The sequence below is a fragment of the Chaetodon trifascialis genome, chromosome 11, assembly GCF_039877785.1.
Source record: "Chaetodon trifascialis isolate fChaTrf1 chromosome 11, fChaTrf1.hap1, whole genome shotgun sequence".
NCBI classification, from domain to species: Eukaryota; Metazoa; Chordata; class Actinopteri; order Chaetodontiformes; family Chaetodontidae; genus Chaetodon; species Chaetodon trifascialis.
This window is the reverse complement of record NC_092066.1, coordinates 11047013-11060229: the sequence shown is the minus strand read 5'-3', so window position 1 is coordinate 11060229 and position 13217 is coordinate 11047013. Positions and strand designations below refer to the sequence as shown.

The window sequence follows — 13217 nt, the reverse complement described above, 5'->3', positions numbered from 1 at the left end:
TTACTACCCACCCAAACTGTTTTATATTTTTGTTTGGAGTTGAAAGTTCATTGACTTTAAACTCATTAGCTCAGCTTAACTCGATTGCAATGTCAAGAAGAGAGCATCTCCAATCAATAATTTTGATTCGGTCAAATGACTCCATTTAATGTAATAGAGGTCACTTTAGTGCATCAGCATCTTTCACCTCAATATTTTGGTTTTATAGCTCACAGCTTTATTGTTTTGGTTTTCTAGTCCCAGAAGGCAGCTATTTTCAGCAAAAACCCTTTGATAGACCTGTTCACGATCTGCCAGAACACAGATAAACTCAGTTACTAGCAGGTGAACATAGTGCAGCATTAAGATGCTTAAGAGAGAGATATTTCCCTCAGGAGTTCATAGAGACAAATTTAGAGCTAAAAGGAGAGTGAACACTGGCCTTACATTCATCAGGTGGACAGAAAAACTGCTCTGCTCCAAATGAACACTGGATGTGTGCAAAGGCAACTGTTTGCTAAGATGCTTAGCCCCAAATAGCTAAATATATAGTTTTATTTTTTAAACTTATTTAAACTTTTTTCATTATGTTGAGAATTTCCTGACCAACTCAGGAATGAGATTACAGTATTTGTGCAAATGCACATTTGATTAAATATTGATTCCCTCCCAAAATGGAATGAATAACTGTTTGTAAATGAGCTAAGCTAAGCTAACATCACTAACCATACATACAAAGGCATCCACAAGTTTTTATAGTAGTAAAGTATGCACAATTTCCGTAAAAATGCATTGACAGACAGAAATGATGTGCGAGAACTGTGTATAAAATCATGCATAGAATATTTCTACTTCTTAAAATGGTGCATCCATTAAAAAGGAAAAAGACAAAAAAAGAAAACCACTGATCATCAAATCATTCTGAGTATGAATATTTCACTCGGAATCAACGCTGTAGATCTTCAAGTATAAGCAGATACAGAATGGATATGTGGTATTTTAATCTAATCCACTAGAAGGAAAATTGAGGGAGAAGAAATTCAAGCGTTTAAAGGTTAATCACAGCAGATGAGCCCATTCATCAGCAGTCTGAAAGTCAAAACCCTCTGTGGTATAATTTCCCCGGTACCTTTGGTTCCGTCATGTTGATGCCCACGAGGTAGACGAGCTCGCCGATGAAGAGGTTGAGGCAGAGGTTTTTGTGGATGGTATTGCGGTCACTTTGCAGGCCCCTGAAGAAGCAGAAGGTGAAGAGGCTGATGGCGAGGCAGACGAGAGACACGGCGATACCCATCCGCGTGATGACGGTCAGAAGAAGCTCGTGGACGCTCCCGTCCCCCTGCAGAAAAAACATACATGACAGACTGGCTTTCAGCGCCACACTCTTCATCATGATTGGTGGCATTTAAGCACACGTAGCTATTTTTGTTGAAGTGCACATCGACCTGATGGAAATATCGATGTTATACATGGTTATAATGAAAATGGATATTTCTACGCGATGCAGTTGTTCACGGATAGGTTCACAAATTTTCGGGTATGTCTTAAAATAATATGCATGTGCTTATATGAGACAGGTTTTGCTGCCTGTGATCGTTCCTGCTGTTCATACTGTCTCTTAAGTAGTGCCTTCCTAATGCTCTTTCAGTGGATAAGATGAGGGACAAAATCCACAGTTCTGTGCAAAAATGTTTATTTGAGGCTAACATGAGGCTTTAGCAGTCTAAGGGGAAAAATCAAGTAGATATCTTCCAAATGTCAGTACAAAAGGCCTCTTTTGTACTAAGAAGGCAGAAACTTTAGAAGATATCGAGTTGATTTGTCCAAGTCAGACTGTTGAGGCCTGATTTTAGCATCAGACAAACTCTATAATGTATTTTTGCTCAAAACAGCAACTGTGGATTTTGTCATCAATAGAGTCACATCGAAATAGTACTAGGAGGGGATATTTTAAAATAAAATTTAGTTACAGCAGTTAAAATCAGGGAAAAACTGATTCAATGCACGTATGGATGAGTGAATATTGTCTATCCTTTCACCTGATCGTACCCGATGACATTTGGCACTCAAACTGAACACGTTTAGGTTGCATTATGGGGCCCATGTTGCAGAAAGTGACATCAGTTAAAAAACCACCACAAAGAACCGCAACCACGTGATGTGATGTCCACATGTGGCTTCTCTTTTTGAGGTCAAATCCCGCCGTGTTTCAAAAAATCAAAAACGGGGCATGTTTCAAGATGGGCACCAGGCAAATGTGAAAATAGCAGACTCGACCATACAAAATATCACTCAAGGACATGGTGGCCTGAAAGTGAGGCAATTCCTCCTGTGATATGTGTAATTTTATTGAGAGCAGGAGTTGCAGTTGAGGTGATGTGTAGGGAATTGGTGTGAGGCTCAGCCTAGCCTCAGGGCTCTGGTTTCAAACTGTGGTTAAGGTTGAGGTTAAGACAGATGACAGGGACAGAGTTCATGAGTTGGGACTTATTATTAAATGAACCACAAACTTATCCTCCACATTTATTACTGGCAAGGTCCTTGCTACACATGCTATTTATCATGTAATTGGATTGTAATTGCATTTCGCGACCAAACGGATCCTACACCACTTCAAGAGGGGTGGAAACATAAGTTAAAGCAGAGGTTATACTGTTTCCCATGATTCTCAGGGACATATGCATGGAGGAATATTAGACACGGACCATAGGTAAAATATAATTACTTCTGATAGTGGTATGGCACTTCCTATCCTGATCCACAATCTCGCTCTTTTAAAGTGACAGCCAGCTTCCTTTTCTCCACCTCTCCCCCTCCTCCTCCTCCTCCCCTTACCTTCTCCTCCAGCAATAATCTAATTATCTCCACTGAAATGCCATTCTTGTTCGTGCCGTGTGCACAAATCTATCAGCGAGACGGAAGAGCGACTAACTGAGACAGAAAAATAGCTCGTGCAAGGCACATGGAGAGGGCCACTTACCACATTTCCCCGATGAGCCATGAGGATGGCAAAGTTGGTCAAGTGACTGCAGGAGCAAGTGGTGTGGCTCTTGTTGGTTTCCAGCAGTTTACAGCCTTGAGTGGACCAGTATCCCATCATGCTGCGCTCCGAATAATTCCAGAAGGAACAGTTGGGATTGTAGTAGTGCTCCTTCTACAAAACACAAACGCAGGGAGAAAACGATTAAACATATATGACCACGCGCTGCAATATGCATGATTGTACACCAACACACCTTGTATATTTAATATCTGCAACTGTAAGAAACAAGACGTCAGGGTGGGCGTGTTGACTGCATTTAACTGTGCTCGTTTAATCAATTATTATCTGTACTCTTTGAAAGAAAAAAAAAGATGACAGATTCAAAAAAGAAAAAAAGAAATCAGAATAGCACTTTCCAAGGTGGAACACAACACAGAAGAAGCTCGACTTGCTTCTCTACTAGTCTACATCTCTGATTAGTGCTTGTCACTCATGACTCTTCAGCATAATATAGATGCTTTCTCTTTACTCCAACGGTTTTTTAACAACAATAATACAGCAAAGCGCAGCATTTGCCCTTCACTGAGAAAGGCTGCGCAGCCACTTTCAGTGTTTTAACAGCCCGGCTCTATGGTGTCGTCTAGGGGAGTCTCAGGAGGAGGCTTACATCCAGGTGCTCCAGTGTGAAGATCACGGGGTCGGCCACAAACACACGGCTGGACTCCTTGGTTATAGAAGCTGACAGGATGTGGGAGTTGACAGTGAGGGAGAGGTTGCGTTTGTTCAGGTCCCCCATTCCCCTCAGTGTGGCATTCTCTGTGCTGAGAAACTGACCCAGGTGTTTGTAGAGCACAAATACCAGCTTGGCCACACCTGCAAAAAGCCATAATAAAATCATCATGAAGAGGGAGCATAAACAAGCAAAGTACAAATAATCTTTTGACTGAAAAGAGGAACATTCACTCATTGATATTGTATGAATGTACTGAACCTCAGAGGCTCCACATTTTGGGAGTAATGCTCATTTACTTTCTTGTCTTGAGTTAAAGTCAGCAAGCAGGTGATTAGTTTAGTTTAGCATAAATGCTTAAAACAAGGAGAAACAGCAAATCTCTGTCCAAAATGTAAAAAAATATCTGCCTACCAGCATCTCTAAAGCTCACAATTCAGCAGGTAATGTATAAATCATCTAAACAAGTTGTGGTTTTAAGGGGAGTTATGTGCGGCACTATTTCTTTGCCATGCCAGTGACCTTCTGGAGTCTTTTCATTTTTGTGAGGCTGCTAAATAACCAGCAGAGACATCAGAGGTAGAGAAATATTTTCTTTAACTTTGGGATAAGCATATATCCCAAAATGTCAAACTATTCCTTTATTGCGCTCCTTGCTGCCTCATGCATGCATAACCTTACACAACAATTTGTTCAGTTATTTGCTTAAGGCCACAGATGTACTAGGTGTTTTTCCACCAAAGGACATAGGGGGCAGCAGAGAGCCCAATATGAATTTGCACAGTGAATGAATTAAGAGAGTTGGATATAGTGTGGTCTGCCTTTTACTACTATGCCTATTATTACTATAAAGTCTGCCTATTACTTCCTTTTTTTTTCCTCAGTGGCTAACTGAGGTACTGCAAAAAAAACATAAGGGCATCTCTGCTAGCTTAGCTTTATGCTAAGCTAAGCTAATCACCTCACACCTTTAGCTCTAACATGCAGATATGAGAGTGGTATCAGTCTCATCTAGATCTCATTAAGAACACAAATGTGTATAATGTGTGAGTGTAGTAACCAAAATATCGAACTTATGCTTAAAAAAACATCAGTGATTGCCCTCATCTTCATTGAAAGATCACCAAGAGGAGATTTTATATCGCTGCAACAACCCAAAACAGTAAAGAAAAGCTGAACGATGATTAAATGTTTCTGCAGCAATTGATTTTTCTTACCGTTCTTGCTGTTGACTTTGACCGTGTTGGAGGAGAGCTGAAGCGACGCTCCACCCTTGCTTGTCTGAGGAAACCTGAAGTCTTGCACCTGACCGTCGGTGCTTAACACGTAGACATCCAACACTGAGAGATGATATGAGGTGAGGGGAAGGAGAGAGAGAGAGAGAGAGAGAGAGAGAGAGAAGGAGAGGGATGTATTACTCATAGGCAACATTTAAAAAGCAGTACATGATGTTTAATAGAGCTCCACCGTTAAGGCCCAGCAGGGCATGTGTAACGACGTGAGGTTCATTGTACCCATAACAGAATCAAATCTTATTGGCAAGACCCCGTAGAGTGTCATTTACTTAAAAAAAACATGTCACTAAGCTGTTGGCTGGCATTGTGAAAGCCTCCGAGGTACGAGCAAAAGAAAAAATAACAACAAGGGCGCAATAGAGGATGAGCAAATGCAAGCACACAGCCTACTGCAGCATGAATGTCAAATATTCATAGGATCAAAAATATCATTGAGCTTGTACTTTTACTTTTTCTTTCCCCTGTGGGTTCAGATAACTCTGGGCTCGGCGAGCAAATCTCTGAAAATCCTCCAAATTCCTGCAGCCCCTCTCTCCGGTATGCCAGCTGCCGGGTGGTGCTCCCTTTGATGTGTGAAATTACTGAAGGGTCAGGAGGACACACGTATCAGCACACTCCCGCCCATCAGAAACGGCCTCACTTCCTCAGATAGATGGCTTCTGACAGACGGAGACGAGGAATTGTTCTCTGGTTGCTCTCCCCCTCTGTCTAGTTTTTAGCTCTCTCTTTGCTCTCCCTCCCTTTTCCCTCGTCTTGCCCTTGATGCTCGCCTGGAGGTGCCACTTGGGCTTCAACAAACTGCTAATTAGGAGCAACAATCATTTTCACATTTTTTCTGACTCTTCAAGGGAGGTCAGGTAAGCCGTTCTCCGAGGTTGTGTGTTTCTTTATGTGGCTGTATTTAGGTTTCTCCACTGGAATGCTATCTCTACTGTGCAGATAAGCGTGAGCTTGACAAGCTCATAAAAACTGCCCGAATGCAGAGATTAAGTAGCCAATATGCTGAATATTACACAATGTATTAATCAGTGCTTTTGGTAGACAGAGCAACTAGTCCTTATCAGCTTAGCTAACTACCACTTAATGGGAAAGGCTCGGAGAGAACAGATAGAGTGCTGTATGAATGGAACAATGCCATTCAATTGGTTTCTTTGTTTCCCCCCAGAGGTCTGGACAGTTCATCTTGCGGCACACATTCAATGGGGTGACTTTACGATGCAAGAAAAAGATTAAAAATCAGCGAGCTATAAGACAAAAAGGGTGAGCTGGAGATCATAACCATAGCAACAAAGAGCTATGAGTGGAAATATGACAGTTCACTGCACAAAGGTGATTTAAATGAATGAGATCATGTTGCTAATAATCTGCCGGTGAGGACACAGTTGCTTGTTTTTTTGGAGTCAAATCATTCATTGTGACATTGGCAAGATGTGGCCGTTCTTAAAAAATTACATTATCCTTGAGGAACTGCGGTCCAGGTGCCCACACTCTGAAGACAATGTCACCACTCACTCTGAAACAATTTTAGTGAGAGGTCGTGTACAGGCAAGAAGAAAAACAACCATCAGCATCATAAATTGTGACTGACAGACGTGTAGTTTGATCTGTTTCACAGTTAGTGGAGAGGAACTTACTGATATTCTCTGCAGGCACTTTGACGATGGCTGGCTCGATCAGGTTTTCTGCAAGGACAAACGCCCCTTCCTCCAGTGTATCCAGCAGCATTGTGGCGGCGTGACTTTGTTCTGTGGAATTCATGTCTTTCCAGGATTTCAGAGCTTCCGGCCTCAGGAGGTTGTCCACAGTGTCCACGATTGCCTGTATCCATGGAGACAAGTGAAATGTCAGCTTACTGTTTCCTCCTGTCATAACTTCAGTTTGATAACAACAAGCGTGGAACGGACAGCAAATGATAAAAAGGGCATGCATGGCAAACAGTGGCAGGAGGAACAACGACTCAAACTGAAACTTCAGGATCACTGCGGCTGAAGACACGGGAGTTCAAGGAAGTCCAGGGTAACTAAAATAATAATGACGATAAAAAATGCAGTATGTATTATCAAATATTCTGTTTACAAAAATAGGCCTAATCTAAGGAACCCTGTCTTGGACCAATTTCTTTATTGAATAATGTAAAAATGCTTGAGGGGGGAAAAGAAATACAAACCAAATGTTTTCCTTTCCCCTTCACTGAATGGAGCTGTCTACAATGCTGCATTCTCAGTTCCTGGTTTTAAGAAACTATTTTCCCAAATAACAATTATAATGAACAATAGTCCTATTTCCCTGACAGGATCTGCCCATAATGCCCTTGAATGCTGTTCTCCTGCAGGAAAGGGGGCATTATCATGAAATCCATGTCCAGAGTGGCAATCTGAGTCTAGATGGGGGGAAATTTCTGATTGTTTTCAATTGCAATCCTTTCATTTCCTGCTTTCTGATAAGCAGTAAGTCAGCCAAACATTCCACAAAACCCACACAAATATGAGATGTTGATAAAACAAGAGTTTCCTTTGACCCCGGCAGGGTGAGTTCATGACTCCTGTCTGACACAATCAGCCACAGTGTCACTTTCTAAAATCCCAGATTCAGAATCTAGAGCAACATTTGATGTGATAAATCAGAGTGACAATTTAACCATAGGTGCCATTAACCAGAGCAAGGCCCGCCACAATAACGGTAATTAACCACAACAAGCCCCTGCTCACTGTACCAATTAGTCACAGCTGTGATTATCCAAAACACTAATTGACCACAGACAGGATTATCCGTTTGCCTGGAATAACAAGAAAGCGGATCAACCCAAGTCTGCATCAATGTATGATTAACCGCAACATTTAACCACTGAGCTCATATTAACCACAGCAATGATGACTGTATCCAGACACAGGGCTCTCAGCGTGTCTTTATATCTCGGGCCAGAGCACAGAAATCAATCTCTGTGGCCCTGACCTTGCAGGCAACTAGAAGCTTGCGAGCTGTGACTATGATGAGAGTTAAGTGTGTGTGTGTGTGTGTGTGTGTGAGAGAGAGAGAGCGAGAGTAGTGGCTATTACATGGTTGGAGCCATTACAACCAGACAGACACTAAATGCCCCCCCCGCCCAGAGGGCCCATGAAAAACGAAAGGGGGGATAAAAAGGCGGCTGTGTCTCATTTGTGTGACACAGGAAGGATCTGTGTTCTGATTGAATCCTCTTCAATTCTCACTTGGGAGGAGGTCACCTTACAAATCACAGGAGTGCTACCGGGGGAGCCCCCATGGCTCGTTACAGCTGGAGAAAAGAATCACGTGGTGATTCAGTAGTTTGGACAAATTAAAATTTTGACCTGATGAAAGTGGTTCAGCAAAAACACTGCAATTCATCAAGGGGACGTGAATGTCCGGACCAAATTTCATGGCAACCCATCCAATAGTTGTTGAGGTATTTTATCTAAGGGGAGCTCCGCCCATTTTACCAATCAAGGCTCAGAGGGAGTGGTGCAAAGTTTGATAAATCGCCTCAAGTGATGTCACTTGAGTCAATGCCGAGGCTGAAAGTGAAAAAAAATTTGTGGCATTTGAAAGAATCCTCCTCCTCCCCTCTGCTTGAGACTAGCAACTCGAGGCTAAATTAGCCACTGCTAGCATAACACACCCAAGTCTCCGCCTGAAATGTTGGGTGTTGAGTAGCATTGTGGGTAAGGTAGAAGTCACTGAATAAGGAAGATGATATCTCTGGTTTTTGCGTTGATTTTTATGTTGTTGTTTTTTTTAAAGCATCCATTATAGGAGCGCAATGCTAAATCAGACGAGCACTCCTTTAAAGTCAGGGGATCACCGAAGTCATTAAAATGTATCCTCTGGGCACCACAAATTTTCAAAACAAAATTGACCAGCTTATCACCTGGAAACAAAATTTCACGGCAATCTGTCCGGCATATTTCAGTCTAGCCGACATCCCCTTTCACAGAGTCATGCCGCTAGAAAAATAACTAACACACATTTTTAAATCAGGTGAGGGAAATGCATCGTCCTTTTCTCTCAGTAAAATAAGACTTCAAGTAAAAACATCCCACATTTGCAGGGAGCCCCCATGAGCCGCTAAGAGATACAAAATCAGATCATTTGTATTATGCCATGCAAGGCATCACGTCCTGAGTGTTTACGCCATGTCCTTGTCTTTGAGCAGAACCTGCCCGAGGAAATAAATGCTGGCACGGCACATGAAAAGCAAAATGTCTGAGGGAGAGACTGAAAAATCAGAATGGAACACAAACATATTAATGGGCTCAGAAATTAATATCACGGATAAAATACAACGGCAACAGGAGAGGAGGTTTTTTCTGTTGTTGAGGGGACGGGGGAGACTCGAAATTGTACAATGTAAGCAAGTGAAAATTGAGCACACTGCCACTTTGATCACACTTCTAGCTGACAGGGAGGTGCAATTACGACCGTGGGAAGGCAATTATTCACACAACGTATGAAAAGCCGACAAGAGAGATGGAGAGAGGGAACAAGTCGGGGAGGAAGAGGAGGAGGAGAGAGACAAATGAAAGGAAGATACACAAGTGATAGCACACAGAGGAGGGAAAACAGGACAAAGATGGAGTGATATTGACGGTGGCATCCTCAGTTGGACGGAAGGACAGGAGAACAGACAGCCCAGTCAGATGAGGAAGCAGCCATGTTTTGTGCAAGCAAGGCACCAGGCGCATAGTGTAACAAGACAATGAAGGACACAGAGACAAACAGCGCTGCATGCTGCTGGTCGTTAGGGATCGGGGTAAAAAAGCAACACAAAAAGCCTACAGTGGTAGTTATACCTTCATGTACGCCCTGCATGTCTTCTCTCTTTTTTGAAGCTTTTCCACACAACAAGAGGATCAAGCACAAAAGACAGATCGTAAGAAAACAGGACGCATTAAATCATGCCACTTACCATGAATTACAGAATTAATAATGAAAAGAAGAAGAAAAGGCACAGGTCTGTATGAACTACAACCTTGAAGGGATGCAACAGCTCTAAATGCTTTTGGGAGGAAAAAAGGTGTTTTGAATTATAAATGTGAATATGGATCACTTAATAGTTAGGGGAAGAGATGAGAAATGCACAGCAGTGTGGAGGAAAAAATGCTGAGACTAGATTCTGATGCTCCCCATTAGTGATGCTTTAAAATACATTGAGAAGATAAACAATGTGGGACGAGGTCATTTGCATTTCATGGTATGGAGAGAATAATACAGCACCAGCTCTTTGTCGGTCTCTTGGCATTAAATAAATCGTCTTCTCATCCTAATTGAGTCAAACTGGAGAAAATCACACACTGTAGCTCTCACACACAATTTGAAAACAATGATAAAAATGCTGTAATCTGTTTGTTTTTTTTTACCCAGATTACAACCTCCACATCATAAACACTTCTTACAAACACACACAGGAAACCAAAATGCAGAAAACACTGCTCGCCTGCACACCACCATTTAGTTGTTGATTTGTGGGAAAGGGCTGCATGAAAATTAAAGGACCATACAAGGTTTTTTTTGTATGTTTTCGCTGCTTGAATACAGATCATTTATACTGTGCTTGGTGTTTTTTCTGTTTGTTGTCTAATACATGCTGTGCAGATATAGATTTTCATGTGTTTTTCCTTTCACTGCAAGCACCCATTGACTTCCATTGATTTCTGTATGGTATGAAAATCCTTTGGCAGACTCCTGAAACTTGCTCAAATTTTCCTTATATGCTCTTACATGCATAAGGTTGCAGCTGTCTTTCTGCAGTGACCTGATTTCTTCATCGTGTAAACGAGAACGACAGTTTCAATAATCAGGACAGGGGAATCAGGGCAAACCTGACTTCCTGATTTGGAAAAGGCTGATTTCTTGGCCATGCATATAGGTAACTGGGTTTCTTTCTTTGTTTTACTGCTCTCTCTGGTGGAAAATTTAAAGTCACACAAGCACCACACCTCCAACGCAAAAGTTCCAAAAACCGCAGTTCCTTGAATGGCCACTTGAGGCTGGCTCCAAATGTGAGCCAATCCCCATAGACCCCCATATTAAAATGCCCAACTTTACAGCAGACTTAAACATGTTTGCAGCCTGGTTCAAAAAACTATTTGCTCGTTCATGACAGCTGAATCTTTATATAACTGACTTGTTAAAACTATATAAAGGCTTAAAGTTATGACAGTGATGTCACCAGATCTTGGAGTACACCTGTAAATCACTGCAGGCTAAATCACCAGAGAGCAGCAAACTCAGATACTCCTTAAGTATAAATGAGGATGTTTTCATAGCTGATCTGAATGTGTGCTATCGGGACAAACTGTGCTCTGCCTGCCTGTTACAATGAGTAAGTCATGGTTCCAAAACAGGCAAGAAACAACTACACTGCACATCAAGGTATTGTCTGATTTTACAATGTAATCTGGTTTCTTGCGTCTGCATTAATTTTTGTCAGAGTTGCATTATTGTTGCAGAGTAAAATGGTGCAATTAAACTGAATTAACATGCAGAAATAATGCACGTCTTACAAAAATTAATGCAGGCTCAATGTTCACCATGTAAGATTCCACAACTCAAGCAAGTCTGCTAATACAGTTGTAAATTTTAATATCATCCAGAAATGACTGGAAAGCAATGGCTGCCTGGAACGGTGGGGAAAAAAAATCAAAAACACAGCAGCATGGTTTGCAGAATAGTAAGTGATGTGTGACGGTGTGATGAAAAGTGTATGTGATTCCTAGTTAAGACAATAAAACTTGCAACACCACTTTTATGATCCTTTAACTTCTGTCACTGTAGCTTGTAATCAGCCAATCACACGGTGTTGTTGCTGTGGTGTACAAGTCACTACAACACTATCAGCTCTGCAGTGACAAACCTATTAGCTCTTATCTTCAAATGCAATAATAGTAATGTAGCTGTCTGAACATTAGGGCACAAACAACGGGCATCATTTTGGTGCAAAGCACTTTGTTTACGGAGCAACTGCTGTCTCGGAAGTCTGAATAACAATCTAATTTTTCAAACTGTCACTCATCTCTCCATGGAACTGCCAGCAGCTGAGAGTTGTAGGTACGTCTTAGGCCTACTCTTTTCTCGCTGAGTGCATGCAGAGGCTCCGGGGGAGACTTCCACACATGTCAGCAATGAGAGTTATTCTTTGTGTTGGTGGGGGGCTCATGGCCATTAGCTCTTTTAAGGTAGAACTGCCAGGTGAGCCTGTGTTTCCAAAGCCGGTAATTACCAGGGAGCTGTAGAGGAATGAGCTTCCCCTCAGGGCAAGACCTGCCTCTCTAGCCCCCTCACCCCAGACTGCATGTGTGTCCATGAACGTGTGTGTGTGTGTGTGTGTGTGTGTGCATATATTGTACGTAAGTGCATGTGTCTAGCGTGTATTGGTAGGTGTCTTGCTAATGAATGTCCTGAGTCATGCTGACACAGACCTGGGCCAAAAGGGGGACAAGGTTTAGTTCAGACAGGAATTTTCACAGTACCTTGTTGAAGCTGCGTCCAGCTGAGTCTTTCTCGCTGGGTCTGAGCTCCTGCAGCTGAGCATCCAGGATATCCACGAGCTGCTCCATCAGGCGCACCGAGGAGCTGACGTCTCCTGCAAACACCGGGCCCTGTGTGTGGCGTGCCAGTTCATTGGCTAAATTAGCAGCGTTTTCGCCACTTCGAATCTAAAAACAGCAAGAGGAGAACGAGGGTGTCAGTGAAGCGTCAATGAAGCAGTCCTCATTTGGTTTGTGAAGCTGAAATAATGTATCCCACATACACCTCAGAGTCCTAATCTATTGTGGCAGGGCTTGTACATAATGAAAGTCATCGTATGCAGTGTATGAATGTAAACACGGGGGATTGCACGTTTAGCGGGGAACATTACAGCACAACTGCAACACAAGCTGAAGGAAAGAAAAGAAAAGAGAACTCTGTGATAATGATCAAGTGTTCTACTTTTTTGACACAGCCAATCTGTGTTGACTGAGCTGTGACCCAATTTCCTTCGAAATACTAATTCTATACAGTGCATGCTATATACTAATGTTCATGGTATGATGCTTTTGCCCTTAGTGCACAAGAAATCAATGTACTTTTCCATTTTGTACCAAGAGGAAATGAAGCATTACATGCACAGACATCAATTAAAAGGCAACTTTGGAATTCCACTGCCAATTAAAGTTCACAAAGAGAAAGCTAATGCAGCTAATGTCTTATCATACAGACCATAATTACAGGA

The 13217-nt window shown here is 42.1% G+C and overlaps 1 protein-coding gene across 9 annotated transcripts in view; it reads right to left on the bottom strand.

The window, feature by feature from the left end:
- Positions 1-13217, bottom strand: part of LOC139339070 (adhesion G protein-coupled receptor L2-like) — an 85892-nt gene that overhangs the window by 15191 nt on the left and 57484 nt on the right. For 7 of the 9 annotated variants that reach the window (XM_070974515.1, XM_070974508.1, XM_070974511.1 and 4 more), the window contains 7 exons: positions 12475-12660; positions 9796-9834; positions 6622-6805; positions 4910-5032; positions 3630-3835; positions 2960-3133; positions 1109-1318 (listed from right to left, as the gene is read on the bottom strand). In XM_070974515.1, the coding sequence (XP_070830616.1) occupies positions 1109-1318; positions 2960-3133; positions 3630-3835; positions 4910-5032; positions 6622-6805; positions 9796-9834; positions 12475-12660 (1122 nt within the window). The remainder of the gene's footprint in view (positions 1-1108; positions 1319-2959; positions 3134-3629; positions 3836-4909; positions 5033-6621; positions 6806-9795; positions 9835-12474; positions 12661-13217) is intronic. The other 2 variants (XM_070974510.1, XM_070974512.1) reach the window with 1 other exon arrangement.